The sequence below is a fragment of the Neopelma chrysocephalum genome, unplaced genomic scaffold (genome assembly GCF_003984885.1).
Source record: "Neopelma chrysocephalum unplaced genomic scaffold, ASM398488v2 Primary Assembly neopelma1_69, whole genome shotgun sequence".
NCBI lineage: Eukaryota > Metazoa > Chordata > Aves > Passeriformes > Pipridae > Neopelma > Neopelma chrysocephalum.
In genome coordinates, this window is record NW_020897729.1 from 729,393 (window position 1) to 750,353 (window position 20,961).

Genomic DNA, 20,961 nt, shown 5'->3' on the forward strand with positions numbered 1-20,961 from the left:
GATCAGCACCCGTGAGGCCATTGCAGATCATAAATAGAGTGAAAAAAAAAACCTATATGAAAGTGGAGATAGTCCAGAACAAAAGGCCGGATCTCCCTTGCACTGAATTTTGAGTAGTTTTTTAAAAATTAAGGGCTTTATAAACTCCCCATACCTTTGTTAGGGTTTAAAGCAAAAGCCACCTAGGCTAGATGTGCACTCTGGCCGTGGAATGCATTTGTGACCCAGATCCCATTTCTGTGCCCAGCCTTGTGGGTATATGCCCAGCGTCAGCCAAGGGATAAGTCTCCTTCCCCTTACATAGGCTATTGAGATGTTTTCTACAACAACTGGACAGAGAAAATAATTCTAATCTTGATCTAAATTCCAGATGAAGAGACCTGCTTTGCCTACCTCCAGCTTTTTGAGAGAAAGGTACCACGCCTTGGAGCGGTACAGTGTTTTCTCATCTTCTCTTTCCCTTCAAATTGGAAGGCATGAGAAAGCAGCTTGGCGGAGCCTGCTTGACAAGACTTGACATCTAAATTGAACATCCAGGCCTCAAGTTCCTGATTTGATTGAAGAGTCAGTAGAACTGCCTCTTGGTAACTTGTGGGCTGCAAAACTGGCTGTGTGCTCCTCCAGATAAGGGCTCCTTTGTGCGGCGTTGCGTAACGGCTGCCACGGGGTTGATGTGGGCCAGGCCATAAATAACTCCTGCATAAATATTTTTAGCAAATACTTTCTGCTCTCTTGAGATCCACTGGACAGCTTGAAGTGTGTGTATCTGTGTGTGAAGTAGGTGGGGGAAGCTGGAAGAGCTCCCATCAGGAGCACACAGCAAATATCACAGCACTCCTGATACGCACAATAAACGCGGCAGAAGCTGACGCCTCCATGAGAGAGTGTCCAGAGCAAGCAAGATGTCTCAAAAGAGCTGCCTTATCAGAGTGGCAAGGCATGTTGTCCTGTGGCAGAAATATGAATGAACCCAGTGCCCACAAGAGGTGGATGCCAGCAGAAGTGCTCTGAACAGGACAATCCCCAGGCAAGCCCCAGTTGCTGTCCTCTCTGAAGGGCCCCCTCCCAGGTATCTACTGACCTTTCTGGCATGTGCTTAATGCAGAGAGAACTGTTGGTTGTATGCCCTGTGGGGTTAACCTGTCTTTTAATTTGCACCTGAAGGGCACTGTCTGACTCCATCTATAGAAAACACTGCTAATCTTTACAGATGACAGCAAACATAGCAAGGGTTAACAGAGAAGCACAGTGGCTAGAAGACTCCAGGCTACAAGTGGGGAAAAAAAGTGAAGCCTTCAGTCTCATATATGAATCCATAATTAGAAGCCCAAGCATCCCTGAAAATACAGAACAGGACAAAATAAGCTACTCACATTTTCCCCCCACCCCCACTCCAGAGGCACTTCAGGAAGGTGTGATGCACTCCCAATGTGTCAAACAGCCTGTGCTAGCTACAGCCGATGGCACAGTGGGGAAGGTGCACACTGGATATGGATTCCATGTATTTATCATTACTGATTTTCTGACTACTTCTGTGCAGAGCAAGTCATGGACACAGTGTCAGGATTTCTCCAGATTCTGTGTGTGTCTCTTCAAACCAAACGGGCTAGGAGAGAAGAAGCAGTAAAAAGTTGGGAGGAGAGGATCAATAGGAAAAAAAAATGGTCTGGATTGATCCAGACTGGAATCGTCCAGGATAGCCTGTGCATTTCAACTGCTAGTCCAGGGGAACTTTGTAAAAAGGGTTAACTCCACAAAAAATATGGAGATTGAGAAAGAACACTAAAGCCTATTAAGCTCACTAATTAAAATATCAATTTGGCATGCAATAGGACATGAGGATATACAGGAGAGAGCAATTTTGTCTGCAACCCCTGGGAATCTGGACCCCAAAACTAAAAGGAGCTTGTTCTGAAAGCTGCAGGGAAGAACCAGCACATTTGCCTTCTGTTATTCCATATAGGCAACACAGAAGGTGTATTTCAACCGAACAAGCTAAGCTTCACAGATACAAAAATTTCTCTCTCTGCTATGAAGTCTGCATGTAACCAGGAGCAATCACCTAGATTAAGGTATCTGAAAGCACTCAGATATCCACCTTTCAGTGCTTTTTCTTAAGGGAGATAATAAGTCATACTTTGCCATAGTGATCCATAGGAAAAGTGATCTCTGGTGACGTTCACTTCCAGCACTTGCTTCCAAAGCAGGCATCTGGTGATATATCTCAACCAGCCCCACTTCTCAGTCATTTCTGTGAGGGTTTGCTTGCCCAGCTGTATTCTTCAGACACAGCTGGTGTGATTAATAAACATTGACTGATTATTTAATGGGGTGACCTTAAGGGAGTTGCTCGAGGCAGTAAAGGAATTGCTGCAGGTGGAACTTGTTGCAAGAATTTTCCCTGCCACCTGCTAGCAACATTACTGAATTATTTGGTGCTTTCTATCTTTAAAAATTGAAGGAAAATATCAATGTAACTAGTCTAATACTAATCTTGTATGCTCTGCTTTTGCAGCCAGGGATAAGAGGGAGCAAAAGCTTCAAACTTTCCCTGCTTATAAGGGGAGGGAGATTGCAGCACACAGAATTTAAAAAGAAAGGCCAAATGCCAACCTGAGAGGAAAGTAACAAAAATCAAACAATGTACTAAGTCAAACTGAGTGATAAAGGTGACAACGGGGAATGCTGCTAAGGTGTCAGCCAGGCACCAAGGAATTCTCAACAATAGTCCTAGAGCTTGCTTTTGGGCAATTGTTCTCCTTATTCTAGTTTTTCTGTAAAAGCACTGGCTAAACAGAGAATAATAAAGAGTTACCTTCAGTCTGTGAAATGAGTGGTCTCAGTTTCACTTTGTAGTTGTACAATGGAGAGCTGCTATTTGCCTGCCAAGTACTGTATTTCCAAAAAAAAAAAAAAAGAAACAACCCTATTATAAATAAAACTACAACTGATAATGCCAGGATGAATATTTTTTTTTAATTGGAATGATATGATCTGTTTTCACTGCCACATCTTTCCTTGTTCCATCTCCTTTCATAAGATCACCTACTAGAGACTAAATATAAGCCACTCACCAAACTGAAACAGCCAGTGACAGGAGGTGACACCCTGCAGGCTGCTCCGACCTGGATGCTCCAGCATTCTGCTGGTAACTGGCAGACAGACGTCTGTACACAGTTTTGGACCACGCTTGCTGATGAAGTCACTGCTCAAAGCATCTGTTGTGTTGACCTCTTCACTGTACACAGGGTCAGACTGAAGAAACTTAGTGTACCTTGTGGAAGTTTACTGTCAGGTTATGCATCACACAAAATAAGACTGGAGCCCCTTTAGAGAAGAAAGTGTCTCCTGACATCTGCGTAGCATCTGGCACACAATTCCTTACCCATGGAGGATGGGAAAAAAGGAATACATTGGAGACTGAATTGTCCAGATACTGTTAGAGTAGAGGGGTATAAGGGCAGGAGGTAAGCTGCTGTACTTCAGTGAGAATAAGTAAGAGAAAGCAAGCAAGCAGGTAGGATGGAGTACAGCCAGATGGTGAGTCCCAGCCACCTGCTAAGTCTGTCTCCCTCTAATAGTCAGGCTGGTGTGCAGAGCAGCTGGAAATATTTGGATACTGCTCATGTGGATGGCAATGGCTGTCAGGAAGCTTCAGATTCAGACAGGCAAGACAGAGGGGTAGCTAAATTAGAAATGAAGATGAGAAGTTAAGTCATTTGATCTAGTTTACAAAGTGGCGACCTTGGATCCCCCTTTGGCATAAAATCAACGTAAAAGGAATTGCAAGCAGTTGAGCTGGACTGAGCAAAGCACTAAGTTTAGAGTGAACTCTGGGCATCTTCCCAGTTATGCCTGTGTGTAGGAGCTTGGCAGGAGTGAGAGGCAGTGTGTGTGAGAGGTCTGGCTCACTAGTAACAACAAAGCTAAACAGAAGTGCAAGGTATCCCCAGGGAAAAGGGTAATTTAGCCCAGTTACTTGGATCTTTTTCCCTAAATCCCCAAAGAAGCAGTAATAAATACTTAAAATTAGAATGATATGAATGGATCCTGCTGACACTGTTGGCATTTATTAAGCCACATTCTTGAAGACATCAAGGGAAAAGGGACCACGAGGCCAAGCAAGCACAAAACTAGGACTCAGCATTAACAGAGCAGCCCTATATGGGGTCTGATGGCTATCTGAGGAGCTGGGTAGTAGCGAGGTGTTGACATAGCTCAGATGCCCTCACTTTTCTTCATTCAGGTCCAGCTTTGTTCCAAATGTTGGGCAAAAGTAGACCAACTGGACATTTACTGTTGTTCAGGTGAAATAGGACTCTGGCAGGAGTGTGCTACTGGAGAGGATGAAACCAGCCAAAATAGATGTGGATATCAAGGGAAAATGCCAGGTATATGCTGGTTGGTTTGGTTTGTGGTGTATTTTTTCCCGTATGCAAATCTGAAGGATGTAGTGAGTGAGTTGGAAATGCTGTCTGATGTTGTATGCAGGTAAATGAACATGTGCAAGTGAGGCTGATACTGAACGGGAGCCAGAAGCTGCTCTCTCAGGCATCCCCAAATGGAGCAGATGCTTTCGAGGCAGAGACGTGAAACAAAATTATAGATGTTACTCTCGCCTGCCTTCAGAAAGGAGCATGCAATTAAAATGTAAGCATGAAGGGAGCAGAATTTTCTTTCACTGGCAACAGTGTGCACTGAAAGACTGAGAGCAAAGCAGAAGGCATGGATTGCTGTCTGCAGAGACATCTCCATTTGTGTTGGCAATGTACAGGAGGAAAGAGGTAGTAAGACATTATTCACAGCCAAGTTCTTGGACTTGATACACAAACATGAGTGAGATTTGAGGAGCTGATACAATCTGATAGGCAAACGTTGATTTTTTCCAGCAAGCCGTAAGAATACAGTTGGAGGCTTTTCAATTGCTAGAGGGCTGGTTAGGGAGCTCATAGCATCACTGACCTAATTCTTTAATAAATCTTAGCAGACTGGGAAACTGCAAATACTGAAAACTGAGAATGCTGGGCCAATATGCAGAAAAGGGCAAGTTTGATAACAAACGCAGACCTAATGTGTTTATAATGATAGCTGCTTTTCGAAGGAAAATGCTGTTTTCATGCAAGTTGAAATGTTTTAAAAGGCACTAGTCTTAACAAAGCATGCTGTAAGCAAAACAGAAGTGAAATACCAGACTGATTTTGACACTCTTGGTATAGCACATTTTGAGCTGCATTTAAAAAACTTTTCAAAACATGTTTATGTTAAAGAAAACATAATTTTAAATGGGAATCACATGTTTTCCATTTTCATGGAAAATTTTGATGTCATCTTGTGCTGTTTTTTTTTCTACTTGATGACAGGAGAGGAGGAAAAAAAAATCAAAGTAAATGGGATTTCCTGTGAATGGAAAATTCAAGTTCTTTGTGAATCTGTATAGCTCATTGCAGGCTCATTCCCAGACAGGTCAATATGGAACTGCCCACATATGGAATTTCAAGGTATCACTGAAATCATTAGTAGCCAGTGAAAATGGCTCAGTGGGACCAGATATTCCTAAATTACCTTTTTCTACAAATAGAACTTCCAGCTTGGCTGGTAACTGTGGGTACATAGACACGATAGTGTTTCATAAGCATCACCTTGCACAGACTGATAGCAGGTTTTTGGTTCTTTATCCATTAACCTATAAATCTCAAAAGGTAAGAACATTTTATTGAACACGCTTCTAATGGGAGTCAGTGTCTTCTGGCTGATCCAGAGATAAATAAAACATCATTTGCTAATAACCATGGCAGATGGAACAAAGATTGTGTGTCATCGCTATTTCCCGCTTCACCAAGCATGCAACGTGATCTGCCTTGCCTGATGAACTGGCCCCAGGCAGATACAGTGTAGTGTAATAAAAAAGTTCATCTAAGATCATGCCAGTGGAGTGCCAGGAGACACCTCAGCCATAACACCTCCTTGGGAAAGGTGTTGGAGTGGACAAGCAATGAAGTCCGGTGTCCGACTGAGATGTAATGGCATGAAGGAAATGTCAGTAGGAAGCAGTGAATAACTGCGGGTCAGGGACTATACCTCCTTGTGCAGCCCAGGTAACAACAGAGATGTCTCTGCCACTCAAGGACTGAAAATTATTAAATAGCAAAGAAAAGGAAGAAAACCTTTCGGAAAACTTGTGAACAACCCTTTCACAGGCAATGGATTGTCAGATGATTGGCAATACCGTGCAAATACCCCCATACACAGAAAAAATACCTGAGAAGTGTCTTTGCCAAAGCAGAGGAGTAGAACCAGCACCTTGTCTGGAAGTAAAACCCAGGCTACACAGCAATCAGGTGTGATATTAAAGGGGAGGCTGATTATTCGCTTGAACAAATACTGATGAGTTGGAAAAATCTTCGATGTTTTCAAGCCAAATGACTTTGTGGCAGATACATTTTAGTGAAGTACAAATCATTAACCTGATTAAAGGCGTATCAGTGTAAATGTTGTGTCCCCTGATGTCTGGCTATTACTGTGTCTGGTACTTTGAAGAATTCAAGCCCTATTCTTCTGTAAACCATTCTGCAGCATTCACGTGTTTTATTAAAGTCTTTGCAAAAGGAGTCTCTGCAGTGCATTTATTATGTCATTTCAGAGCCACAGCCTTTCCCCAGCACAGCCAGTGGTGGTACACAGAGTGAACAACCATGTGAGCAAGAGTCAAACCATGGTGCCTCTTTCACATGGATTTGGGCAGGCAGCTGTAGGGTCATTCATGTTTCTCCCTACTTGGGCCACAGTGTTTTAACTCATACATTTCCAGAACATCACCACGTTTTCCCAGATCCCAGGTGAGGCCAAATGCCTGGGTGGTGAGCAGGGAGCACTATATGCCCCAGGGTGCAGCTCCATGCTATGGGTGCTCCCTCTCTCCATATGTCTCCCCTCATCTGCTTGACCTGGCTCTGGGTTATACTCTTAGGCTGTGTATGCCACACAGGGAAAACACCATCCTGGAGGTGGTTCCACCCTTCACAGATATTGATGGCGAATCAACCATGGGATAAAAAATATAATTGTGGAGGAAGGATTAAAGGTTTGAAGCACTTTTTCCTTATTTCTGGCATCTGTTGGTTCCTTCACAATCTTGTCATTGTTTGGGAAAACGTCTGCTATAAATACACTTAGATCAGATGCTCTGAGATCAGCATCTAGTGTAACAGATGAGAATAAAAATCTGTTTGATGTTAGAAAGAGAATTTCTTTTAGTTCTTGCAGGTTAGTGATTCATCCAACATTTCAGATGTGAGGAGCAACCCATTTATTGGTATGTCCAGTGAAACTTGCTAGGGAGAGACCTCCTAGATACCAGACCTTTGCAATCACTAAAGTGAAGGCAGGTTGATGTTGAGATGGACTAAGTGACTTGCCTGTGTTCCCTGTTTAGTTATGCCTGTTCAGTGTCTTCATGACAGCACCAGCCCTCCACAGATTAAAACCACCTAGGGAGCAGTGGAATTATGGTAGAAATGGTTCTGCATGTCCTGACCTGCTAGTCTTCTACAGTTGCATGCCACAGGTAGGATATTTAGCATCGTATGAATGTTTTTGTATTAGAATATAGTAGAAATTCTACATATCTTCTGACTCTGCTCCCACTGAACTGTTCTATGGGGAGAACTGTATGGGGTGAAGGGAGTTATAACACTGTGCTGTTAACTTTGGAGACACATTTTTGTATACAGCTGGCAAATTCACGTGTAGCAAAGAAGAGAGCAGTGAGTACATCCATCTGCACCAGTCAGTGTCAGATGGGACATGAACAGATGTTAAAAGATTTTCAGAGAACAGAATTCAGTTCTGCAAAGAGTTTGTTCTGGTCCTAAAGCAGGACATCAGGCTGGTCCTTGGGGGTATTTCTAAGCATCTTGCTTAGGATGAGAGATAAACACAATGGAAATTGGTTCTATGAGTTGCTCCGTGTGTCCCTGCTCAGACATCCCCTTTAACATGGTGAGTCCTTGGGCTCCAGGACCTTGGCCTTGGGGGGAAAATTCTCTGCACATACTGAAATCCACCTCGTCTCAGTATTTGTTACAAGAGCAACCAAGACCCTGGGTCCATTTGGTGGGTAGGAAAAGGAGTGGTAAAATTGCACTAGTGGCAACGGTCATTACCAGTTTGCTTTTGTTCTTTCATGAAGAGATGACAGTTTGCCCCAAAAGGCTGCTTTAGCCATTCTGTACTTCTGTGAGGAGCTCCAGCTGTTGTTTCCTGTACCTTTGCATTGTTGTAGTCAACCGAGACAATACCACACTCAAGTAAAGGCAGAGTCTGTAAATAAAAGCTGTTTAAATGCCAACAAATAACAAATATGTTGACTCTGGAGGCTAATTGATTTCAAATTCTTTATATTTTGTAGCTGCATTTTTCAGCGCTACCAGACTCACTGACAGTACCATCCCACATCTAATTGTAAGCAACTGGAACCATTTAACCATTTAATGGTATTTTCGTTACTTCTTACAAAGCATCCTGCAATGTAACAGCTTGCTTTCCAAATATCTCATTCCTGCTTCTTCTCTTTGATCACTGGTAAATGGCCACATATGGACAAAGCGTTTCCAAGCAATTTACAGTGTGTCTACTTGAAATTAGAGAGAAATCCACACCTGGAGAGTTCTCTAGAGTCTGAATTTCTAGCTCCTAGGAGCTGGTAGGGGTTTATTGCCCTTGCTTTATTTAGACTGACTCAGCACCAGGTTTTTTGGTTTCTATTTCTCAGTCTGTTGCAGGCTGTTAGGATTCAGCTCACAGAGACTTGTACCAGGAGAGCTGTCAGCTGTGCTTGATCTCAGAAGGAAAAGATCAAAAAAGTCAGGGCAATACTGAGGAAGAGGGAAGAGGGCCTGCTGAGGGAAGGAAAGTGATGTGTGAATTATAACTGGACTTCAGCACTATTGAAATAAGTGAGACATGGCCCCTTCCTTCCTCACAGCTCCAGCAATTTCACTAGGGCTTCACCTGAGGCCATCAGATAAAGGTCTGTCCTGGGGGCCACCAGACCCTGTATCCCAAGGACTCAGTTCATATTTCCAAGGCAGAAGAAAAATAATTACTTGCCAACTTGGCAGGCAATCACTAGACTGACCAGAGTGGTGAAGGAGACCTTTTTTTTGTCTCAGGGAAAGAAAGCCAGAGCATCAGCTGAAGGGAAGCAGCCGACTCCCAGGATTAACACCCTTCCTCTATGGGGAGAGAAGCTGTTATACAAAGTGGATTGGGGGAAATGAAATTTTCATTGCAGAAGAAGAGTGGGAAACTGCTGACAGCCAGCTCAACAGATTGATGAAACAGTAAGTAGCCCCAGGGAGACTGTTCAAGGCTCTTTTGGTTATTTAATGAAGTGTGGTTGAGTTTTGACCCCTCAGCTTCAGGACTGGAGGTTTTCTGTGAGCATTTGAGGTCTTGCCCTATCCCTGAGCTCATTGACTACTCAGAGAACTTTTTAAAAATCAGATTTCCCTAGATTTTTAATGGCTTTCTTTCCTGCTGTGTGAAAGGCCACTCAACTAACAGAACAAATTCATCATGTGGTGAAGCTGGGAGAGGGACCAAGCCCAGGAGTCCACTGAAGCTCTGGGAACAGGAGGGGACCTGAGCCAGCTTGGGCAAACCATTTTTCCAGGAAGCACCTGGTGAACAAGGCTCCAGCATTTACCAGTTCCCATGGCACTTTTAACAACAGCAGGTTAAAGAAATCAGTTTTATTTGAAGAGAAAGGGCTTGTCTTAAAACTTTTGACCAAATTCTTTTAAACCACAGTGGATAACTGCACTGGCAGGGGTTCCTGTTACCCTCATTAGCAAAGTTTTATTCTTTGCAAAATGCAGGCTTGCTCCTCCTTCTCCAGAGGTTACTTGCCAGGAGGATGGCTCCTCCCTGCTCCCTCCCTCCCAGGTTCCAGCTGGGGACCTTCCCTCCCACACCCAACCCCAGCAGGAGACCTGCTGCAAACACGACCGCGGCTGGGGAACAGCAATGCCAGAGAAATACATTTTCAGGTCCACTTTGCAATTTAAATTCAGCAGAAGGACCCGGGCAGGAAGCCCCCAGCCACTGCTCTGTGCATGGCTGCGGGTCCGTGGCTCGGGTCAGCAGCAGTGATATTGCTGCAGTCCTCCACGCTGGCACTGGACTGACGCTGAATGGCACCACGCCAGCCTGTGATATGATAAAAATTTCCTGAGGCTGCAGCGAGTTTCTTTTGCTGGCCCAGCACCAGCAGTGCTGTCAGCCTATGGGTTAGAGTACATAGAAGTCGTTGTTGTTTGACAGGTCGCTGTAATGGCAAAGGGCAAGAGCGGGAGCCTGTGCTGGTGGGGGCTCAGCTCGACCCCTGCCCTGAAGCCCCTGTGCCGCAGGCCTGCCCAAGCCCGGCTTGCAGAGATGAGTGTCCCACCTGGGCTCAGCCACAGCCTGATGCTTGTGCTTGAGTCTGCTGCTGTCATTGCAATAGGTCCCACAACACCGGCATGTCAGGAAGCGCTTAGCTCGGTGTTTGGCCTTTGACTCGGGGGTCAGGGCCATCGCTCCGTGCGTGAGAGTCACTGCTGCAGCGCCCCGTGGGTCAGGCTGCCCTTTCAACCGGCTCCTTCTCCTCTGGACAGGATCCAGGCTGATGTCTGACTGGGAGGAACAGCTCTCATTCCAGCCAGCACTGGCGCTCAGGCTGCGCAGGGGCAGGGCGAGCCGCAGTGCCTTCCAGAACTGGGAGCCGGAGCGCTTGGACTTCTCCCCCTTCCAGGTGACGAAGGAGACAGACTCCTTCAGCTGGAGGATGCTGGGGTGGGTGCACTGCAGTGGCCTGTACTCCACCACGATAAGTTTGGTTGCTATGGCGTTCTGGCACATGATGCCCAGCTTGAACTCCAGGAGACTGATGCTCTTCTCCGTCAAGTAATCAGGACTCAGGACCACGATCATCCTGCGACTCCTCTGGATGAAGTCGAACACGGCTTCGGTGGTATCTAAGAGTACAAGGACAGAGGAATTGGGGTGCACAAGGAGAAGGGAGTGGGGAGATAAAAACTGAAGGAAGCTGTTTGGTGGCATACCTGCACAGAACCCCCTTCCCACAGAAGGAAACCTGGCAGAAGCCCTGTGGCTTTTGACTTGCCCACACTCCTGCTGGCAGCATTTTTGCTGTGCAGGGTGTTTTTGAGAAGTGGTAAACGAGAAGCCAGAATATGCCACTGCTGTATTCTGACTTCTGCACAGCATCACTCCTTCCCAGGGAAGTACAGCCATTTGATAAAGGGCAGGTCTTGTTTGGGAACCACCTGCCCACAGCTTGAGTAGCCCTTTGCATCAGGGGAACAAAGCGAAGCAATCACGTCACCTTGCCACAGCTCACGCTGCCAAGGCCAAGATCCACCTCCTTCCCTGTCATGCTCTCTTCACCTAAAAATGGAAACCTCCAAATTTAGAAAGCAAAAATGTCAGCCTTAAACCTTTCCATCAGTTCCCCTAGCCATCATGGGGGGTGGAAATACCATCCTTCAAAACATTTCTTGCGATTCATTGCAAGTTGTAAAGCTCAGCAAGATGCTTAGCTGGAATGGTGCCAGGCAAGGGCAGCATCTCTTTTATTATGAATGTTGAAAAGCAGCAAGCCTGAAGGATGTCCTTGGACTTCTACCTGTGGCTTGGGATGCAGTAAGCATATTGAAAGTGTCATGGCTAATGGGTGAGCAGTGGAAACGATGGGAATTATAGGGCTCAGGCACTCAGCAAATTAACCAAAGCTGATTAAGAGAACTGTAAAAACTCCAAAAAAACCATACACTGACTGAGTGCTGGTGCCTGAGATGAGGGGAGACCCAAGGACAAGTTGGTGTTCAGGCAGGACAGGGATCATTTGAGTAAGAGCTCTCACACATGCAGAGAGAAAAACCTGCCTGTAACAATGTCTTGCAAAGATCTGTTCTGGGAAGAAGAGGTACTTGCTGCTTCCCTTCCCTGTCACACTGCTAAAACCTTCATTCCTCAGTCTGAAGACTCCCCTCTCTGCCTGCCAGTAGAACACTGGTCTTTTATATAAATAAAAATACAGTTCCTTCCCTGCAATGGCAATGCCTCTTATTCTTCCAGCACTTGGCTGTCTCTAATCTCACAGCAGAAAGTCCACCATGTTGCCTCTGGATGAACCTTATTTTAATATTGTACAGAGAAATACTTTTCAAATATGTATGAGTAGCTGTAAAACTCATTATCACTAGATTATTTGGAGACCAAGAACATGGGACAGGAAAAATGATCACATAGTAATATCCTAATAGAGCAAAGCACTATTTGGTTCTTTAACACAATACTGGAATTAAAATAAAATTATTTGGAGGGGTTTTTTTTCTGGTATACAAGGTTTGGGGGGACTTTGCCCCCCAACACACCCAGGAAAACACTGATTCATTGAAATCAAAAGTAGATGATAAAGTCAGTTCTGTCAGAATTGTCACTTAACGCTGTGACATGTTCTTAACATCCTGTTTCAAAGGCACAAAGAATTGGCAGCAATGTCCAATTTACTGAGTCCAGACCTCATTCAAACCTTTCTACAACTGATTGAGATCTATTTTGAAAACATCCAGGCTTCAAATTTTGTGAAAGAAAAAGATCTTTTGCTGGTTTGAAAGGTCTTTTTGAAACTGGAATCACAGAACCATGGTGAAATTTAGGCAGGAGCAGTCCCTGGGAGGTCACCTATTCTACCTGCCTGCTCAAAAAGTCCAGGCTTAATTAACATGAATGACTCTGATGCTGTTGAATTGAAATGTTTTGATTGAGGTGACAGTGCTGGTTTTATCAGTTTTGAATTTGCAACTTTTTGAGACTCGACACTTTTTGGCAGGGAAGACGCTCAAATTCCCAAAGATAGATTTTATTTCTGAGGATGGGATGCATTTAGACTTGTCTGACCAGGATACCCTGGGATGTTCAGTTTTCAATGTTTACCTAGCTCATGAAAAATCCTGAGTGGCCACTTCACAGTGTGCAGGCCGCAGTGACACCAACAGCATGGGATAGGACAAGCAGCAATAACACTGCAGGAGTTTGGGGATTTGATACACTTAGTTATCTGCTTTACACTAAAAAACCTTCCACCTTTACTAAATGGTTACAGAATGTTTTCGTTGGTTTACTTGTGTCTTCCCTAATGCACTCCAGAGATTTAACAGAGGATTATAACTATTATGGTCCTAGGTCCCATACCCATAGACCCCAAATCCATAGATTGTCACCAATATTCATTTTGCTAGTGGTCTGGAAGTGCTGGGCTCTCTCTCAACTTACCTGCTAACAGGCAAACAAGGGAAACAGACAAGAAAGTGGCTTGAATGAGAAAATATGAAGCTGACTGAAACTTTTCTACCCAACTGCCTGGAAGGCGATGGCCAAAGTAGCCTAAGAGTGAGTTTCATTTCTGTGGTTTGGGCAGATTTCCAAGATTTCTGTTCAACATTCTGACTTGATCTCTAAAGCAAAGAGATGATGTTTCCTTTCCATCTTTCTGTCTTGGGATTGCCAGGCACTCTTCAGATCAGGGATTTTCTGTGTGTGTGTGTGTGTCCACTGCTGTGAGACACCTCAATGCTGTGTGTCATTCTGTTTTTGCTTGCATGGCCCTGGTAGCTCAGGTGCCTCTGCAGGCACAACACGAAACAGCCAGGAAAATGTCCCCCTCTAAGGAGGTGTCCCAAGTGATCTTGATGCTTGGACTACACACAATTATCTTTCTTAAACAGCATTTTGCAGACATAATGGGGAGGAAGATGGTACTTATGAGAAATGCACAAGGACTGAAATGCAAAAGTGAAAATGTTTTATTGAAAAGCAAAATAAAATAATACTGACACTTCACAGACCAAATCACACAAAGGCAAAAACATGCAGAAAAGAGAAGGGAAAACAACTCTGGAACAGCTGTACAACATCAAACAGCGTAGGGAGGGAAGACATTTTTTCCAATTTGTGCCACGCTGTTTCCCCACGAAATAACAATGAGGAACTTTGCATGAGGCGCATATTGCATAAATATTAGGTTAGAGCACAGAAACTCAAATGAATCAACTGATTCAGACACATGCTGTGACAGAATCCCACAGTGGAAACCACAAGGGGCTTAGAATGAAATGGCAGGTGGATCTGAGGTGCTTGCAGATCTGCATTATAGCTTAGACTGGGCTTTACCCCTGGCCTGACAGATCCCAGCAAAGCCAGTGGTAAAGCTCCTGGGGAAGTGGAGTCTGCTCCAGTGCTATTCCTTCCACACTGCTCCCTCTGGGCCTCTCAGGTCCCTTCCAGACCATCACACCTTTCACCTTGTGGGTCCTCTGCTGATGTCTCTCAGTAATCCTGTTCTCAGGTTGTAATGGCACCAAAGGCCACTGCAGTAGTGCCAGAGATGCATCCAAAGGCCAGTGCAATGATGCCAGAGAAAGTTTCAGGTCTATTAATTATTTGGAAAACTCTTTGAATAAAATCAGCAAAATACATGAGGTGAATTTAACTTTCTAAAATAATCAGACTTACTGAAACATCAGCAGAAGTTCTCTTGGTAACTCAGCCAAAGTGAGATGTGATGTTGTGAGGTCTGGGCTGTCAATTCAATTTATGCATATTTTGGAGTCAATTTTTTAAAAATCATCTAGGAATCTAACACAGCTCTGCTTTGGCCTCAGGGCCTTCCCTCTGCCTGCAGATCTGGCAGCTGGTTACAGAGATGCTTAAAACACAAACAAAAAGGTGAAGCTGGGCAAAATGACACAGTTGCAATGGGTTCACAAAGCTGAGCACAGTTTGGGGTACCATCTCTTATAAATGTCCCTCCTCAGACAACTACAGTAGAAAAGCTCATAATAAAGCTTTTAAGCACCTATGAGCAGATGAGAAGTTCCACTGCCTCCAGTGAAGCTGACTGCAATTTTATTTGCTTAAAGCAAAGCTTACTTGGGGTGGGGAGAATGAAAAGGAAGGTAAAAAAGAAGCTCTATCTGTTTCACATTTGTAGCATCCTGGTTCCAGCCAGGACAGGGTTAATTTCTGCAGTAGCCAGGAAGGGGCATGGCCAGGATCTGGAGGTTATTCTATAACACCTCACATCACTGCCAGGGGAAGGGGGTCTCTTTCAGGGAGAAGGGGTCCCTTCTGGGTTGGTGGGAGGGAACAGCCAGATATTGTCTACTGTTAGGGGGGTTCCATGTGAATCATTCATTTCTTGTACCCGCTGTCATTAGTATTGTTGCTGCTACTGTTTGTTTTCTTATCTCTGTGCTGTTTCTAGTAAATTGCTCTTATTTCAGCCTGTGATCTTTACCTTTTGTGCCTCCAATTCTCACCAGCCTGCTGCAGGGGGAGGAGGAGGGGAAGGGGAGAGGAGTAAGTGGCACATGGTTCCAGTGGTAGCATTAAATTGGGAAATACCATTCCTAAACCATGGCATACAGTACCTGACCAAGGGCAGAGCTCCCCGCAGCCCTGGAATAACATTATTAATCATAAAATGCTAAGGGCAAGGGGTTTCCCTGATGCCAGGATTCAGTCCCACATCTTTAAGGCTGGGCTTTTTACTGGGATGCCCTTAAACCTCCTCAGCTGGGTGAGTAGTGCATAGACACCAAATTGTAGTGTTTTTTAATGCCATTATGAATGCATGTGCTTCACCCCCTGAACACCAGAGTGAATACATGAGTCAAAGGTGACTCAGCAGCAACAATTATCAATAAAAAATAAGCATGCATTTGGTGTGCATAATACTGAAAGTGGGCAGGTCCTTGCACTGGGAGCTACAGGAGTATGAAGACACCCCCAGTTTGCAGTTTTATTTAAAAACATTGTGAGCCATAGCACCAGTCAATGCCAGGGTCCCACTGTGCTTTGGAAAGGGACACTCCCCTCTTCTGTCTTAAAAGCCTGTGTGCTAGGGGTTAGCTCACCAGGTCCTCTCCTGCTGCCTCCCACTGAAGCAAGGACTGGTACACAGTGGTTTTTTGTGTTTCCATTTTGTGCAAAGGTTACAGAACCTGAGATACATCCTCTGTTCTGCAACTCCAGGCTGGAAACAAGACAGGGGGAGACTTGCTTTGTAAAGCCAAGGCTAGTTTAAACCTGAGCCCTGAATTAGGAATGGTGATGGTGTTCACAAACAGGCACAGAAGACAGATTTTTCACAGAATCATAGAATATTTTGGGTTGGAAAGGACCTTTAAAGGCCATCTAGTCCAATCCCCCTGCAATAAGCAGGGACATCTTCAACTCGATCAGGTTGCTCATAGCCCTGTCCAACCTGACCGTGACTCTTTCCAGGAACGGGGCATCCAGCACCTCCCTGGTCAACCTGCACCAGCATTTTACCACCCTCGTCGTAGAAAATGTCTTCCTTAAACATGGTCTGAATCTACCCCCTTTTAGTTTAAAACCGTTACCCCCTGTCCTGTTGCACCAGGCCCTACTAAAAAGTCTGTCCCTCTTTTTCTTATAAGCCCCCTTTAAGTATTGAAAGGCCACAATAAGGTCTCCCTGAAGCCTTCTCTTCTCCAGGCTGAACAATCCCAGCTCTCTAAGCCTGTCCTCATAGTCTTACCCAGCTGGACAGAGCTAGTAGCTTTTAGTAAGTTCAAATAAGTTTGTAGGGCCTCCTGGTGAGTCGGATATATATCCAGCGTCATCCCAGAGGCCTTGGCAGTACCTTGCATGATGCTGTCCCCCAGCCATTGGCAGAGGCAGTAGGCAGGTTCAGTAGTACACTGGGGTTCCTTGTAGTGCTTGTGAAGTCCCTGAGTTTACAAGAAACATCTCTCAGATATGCTCCATGGCCTGTACTAATGAGAGATTTCCCCTGGATTACAAGCATTACAGCTCTGAATGATCTGGTGTACTCATGAGACCACAGAGTCCCAGAGACTGACCACTCGTTACTAGAAGTGCTACAATACAAATATCACCTAGCAGAGTGTTGTGGGAGGGGGGTTTAATGTTTTGTAAAAGCCATTTCCCATTGCCAAACTATCTGAATGCACCTTCAACAGAAATGTGGGAAGCAAAGATAAGGAGCCTCAAGAGTCTATGCTCCCCCCACTGAAGCAGAATTCTGTGACCCCACAGTGATTCAGACTACAGGGCTGGAGCCACCTTTCAAACTGTTCCTTGGCCTCTGTAACAGATACCAAGGAACACAAAGGAGTGAAGTCACTTAGGAGAGGAAAGGAGCTCTGTCCAGGATGCTAATGAAGGTCCCATAGGAACTGGATCTAGGAGTACTGGCCTATACAAATACCACACCATCACAAGGTGCTGGATGCATCACACCTGTATAGCTCAAATTTAGACCTTAAGCCCAGGGCTCATGCGGTTGATAACAAGAATACATTTGCAGAGAGGAGGTGTTTACATCTTTGGTCCCTCTACTGCCAGAGCAATACAAAACTGCAGGGAAAACATGACAATCTTCCTAAAAGGTTGGGACATGGTCCTTCATGGAAAAAACCCTGAGCTCCTTCCCACTCCCTGGTACAACTTGTGGGTTTGTTTTGGTTTGTTTTCTGGTGGTGTCAAACATTTTTCAGGGATATGTGTCAACCCATCAAGGCTCAAACTCCTCCTAATTTTTTTCACTGGAATTTCCACCTGCAGCTGCTTCCAGAACCTGCCCTTTGGGTACTTGGATTTCTCGCCTTTCCATTTAATGACAGTCAAGGCCGCCTGGGCCCGCTTCAGCTCCTTCACTTTGCTCTTCTTGATGGCTTTGTACTGCACTAGAATGACTTTGATGTTGCCCTTGGAGGCCATATTCTCTAGACCAGCTTTGAGCTCCAGCAGGGCCTGTGTCCCCTGCAAGACGTAGTTGGGACTCAGGACAACAAGCAGACGTCGGCTTTTCTGGATGAAGCTCAGGGTTTCGTCTGTGACAACTGGGAGAAAGAAACATTGAGGTTGTTAGTGATGCCCAAGAACATGCTGCTGAGCTGCTAGTGTGACACCAGGTGTCTCTTGAAGGGGACAGTAAAACCCCTTGGAGGCCCTCTCTAGAGACTACACCGGTGCTTCCCAACCCTGCAAGTGACTCCAGGTAGGACCTCCTACACCATGGCTGGTACCCACTTCCCCACACAGTGACATCTTCTACTCCCAGCCTCAGACTCCCTGGAGATGCATTTCCTCCTCCCTGTGCTATGTGGAGATGCCCAAGACAGCTACATCTAAAAGGCACGATACCACATGTCAGTGACACCAGGCAATGCTATGAGGATGCCTTGTGGCCAAGAGGGCTGCTGATCTCATAGAGAGGGGCGAAAAGAGGCTTTCTGGAGCAAAGCAGGGAAATTGGCAGCTGAACAACACATGACCTCAAGGGAAAAACTCGGCCTGAAGAGGTATCAGGAAGCTTGAATGCCTATGCTTACATCCTCCTCTGGCAGATGTCCAGAATGACTCTGGATACTCCTTTCACTCCTCTTGCTTCAGTTTCCCCACACCAAACACGAACAATATGTATCTACACATCTACACCCTCCCTGAGTGTCCTAGTGTGTTAATTTGCTTTGGTAGTACTACCATTCTAACTCCTGTTACTCATCCATCTGTTCCCGTTGCTATCATCTATGAAAGCAGATTAGAGCATTTTTAGAACTTAAAAGTAAACTGTTCTGAGGCCTTTTAGTGAAGTGTCCCAAAAATAACACCCTCCAAGGAAGGGACATGTCATGGTAACTGTGGATCCTCTTTAATATTCTAATATCTGCAGGTAGACTGTCCTTAGGCATCCTCCTGTAATTAATGTGAAAATCCCTTGTAAGTGTGAATCCCAGCATTTGTACTCTCTGCTGCAGGATCTCCCACACTTCATTTACAAAAGAACACTCTTGACTGGTCAGAAATTACAATGGGAATAAAATAATGCTGACAGGCAACTTCATTTAGCTGTCAAGCACGTTTGATTAGTTCCCGTCAGCTAACTCGCAGGATAATCCATCCCCCACTGTTTCTTCATCAAGGACAACATAACTCTACTCATGACACAGATGCACACTCTGGAGGCATGACATCAGCTGCCAAAAGCTATTTCCTGGCCTGTCGTGCTTTCCCAAGAAGATTAGTCAAATCCTGGCTAAGAAGTGGCAGGGAAGCCCCAGCAGCATCGCGAACGCAGTGTGGTGACAAGCCACTCCAGCAGTGCTCCAGAGGGCCGGCACTGGCTTGAGGTTGACAGTGACTGGCACGAGGGGCAGAGATGGGAGCGTTCGGCGGTAAGGGTGAGGGAGAGAGAGCCCAGGAGAGCTGTGGTGGAAGGAAAATGACGCCCTCCAAAGCGAAAGGGGAAGGATGGCAAGAAGCGGCAGAGGGAACAGGAGGAAGAAGGACATCTGGTGAGAACAGCTCAGAGCAAACCTGCTCTGAATCTGACACTGCATCAAGAAAATTGAGTCTGGAAGGTTCCCTGCCATGTCATCCAGGCTCTCTGTAGAAGGAACAGTACCAGGATTGCATCTGTCTCCAGGTCCCCTGAGGCAAACTAACTCATTTATCTCCAAACTTTGAGGTGCTCCTAGATCCTAGCAAGCATCTAGGAGATAAAGATAACAGACTCCGGACTGATTCTGTTCCCTTTGTCACGCAGCTGGGCTGAGACTCCAGCAGTCCCTCCTGTCCTTCCCAAAAGGGACCCCGATGGACTTTCTCAGCATGGGTTCTGTCATCAGTGGGGTCCTGACCCAAAGGCCATGAATTCAAAGTAGGGTGGTCTGCACTGGCAGAAGTTCAGACTTTGAACTTTTAATAGGCATCAGGGGTCACACAGCCTACTGAGCCCCCAGGACACTGGAAACAGAGAGTGTTGGCTAGATTTGTGCCCTTGCTGTGGCACTTGTGTGAAGGTATGCTTATCCGGGGAGTTTCACAAACTTCTATTCTTGATTCCCTGCATCCCTGAAGCAGACACTATGTCCAGAACCTTACATGATTTAGCTCAAAACAGGGAAAAAAGACTACATCTTACTGAAAAGATAGTCCCACTACCTGCAACAAAGTACTTTTAATTATAGTAGCTTAATTGCATGCCATATTAGACACAAACTCCCTAATAATGAGGGTGAGTGGGAGGCATGTTATCTTCTCACTGATTTTGGCACGGTGTTTTCCACACCTTCCTGAAGCAGACACTCCTGCTTTTTACAGGCATTCACCATTACCCTCTGTGAGCTAATAGTCTGATCCAGTGTAACACTTCCCCTGCTTCTTTTCTTCTAGCCTTGACTTTATCCCCTTTTTTTAAGGCAGCTCAGAGGGCTTGCATGAAGGTCAGTTGTCTGGTTCCCCATGTTGGTAGATCAATCACTCCTGCACATCAGTCCTGGAGAGAGCAACTGAAACAACCAACCACCATCACTTGCCCACCACAGCTTTTTTGGAGGTCGGGAGCATCTGCAACACTGTCATGTGAAGCAAAAACATTAGAAGATACCAAAAAGAGTTCATTAATAGTGATGAGGGGAAAAAACCAGAAGATAACCTGAATAGGCCTGTTCCAAACTACCAATACCTCAAAGAACAATAAAGAGAGGAGGTGCATGGAGCACAGCCCCCCGTGAAATACTCACTTCCCCCAGGGAGGCTGTCTCTGTCGAAGATACACAGCTTGTACCCAAACTCATTCTCCAAGACTCCCCGCAGTGTCAGCAGCACAAATTCCTCCTCCTCCGCGTTGCGCGCGTAGGACACGTACACATCATACTCCTTCCCGTCTGAGCGTTGGGAGCACAGAGAGACACAAATGGCAGAAGAGACACCTGTGATACTGCACATGCTGGGCCTTTGACTTGCTTCGTGGGAAAAGCAGGTACGAAGGCTCACTTTGAGCCCAGGCACTGCAGGTTAAAACAAATCTATTTCCATAGTTACCAGAGAGCAGCACTGCCTGTT

General features: G+C 45.4%; 1 protein-coding gene across 6 annotated transcripts in view; it reads right to left on the minus strand.

Annotated features, from left to right (window-relative positions):
• Nucleotides 1-9,989: 9,989 nt before the first annotated feature.
• The window catches only part of IL1RAP (interleukin 1 receptor accessory protein), a 50,498-nt gene continuing 39,526 nt past the window's right edge, over nucleotides 9,990-20,961 (minus strand). For 5 of the 6 annotated variants that reach the window (XM_027685697.1, XM_027685698.1, XM_027685700.1 and 2 more), the window contains 2 exons: nucleotides 20,640-20,783; nucleotides 9,990-11,015 (listed from right to left, as the gene is read on the minus strand). In XM_027685697.1, coding sequence (XP_027541498.1) covers nucleotides 10,291-11,015; nucleotides 20,640-20,783 — 869 coding nt within the window. In that variant the 3' untranslated portion in view covers nucleotides 9,990-10,290. Of the gene's footprint in view, nucleotides 11,016-15,391; nucleotides 17,955-20,639; nucleotides 20,784-20,961 lie in introns of those variants that run through there. The other variant, XM_027685702.1, reaches the window with a different exon arrangement.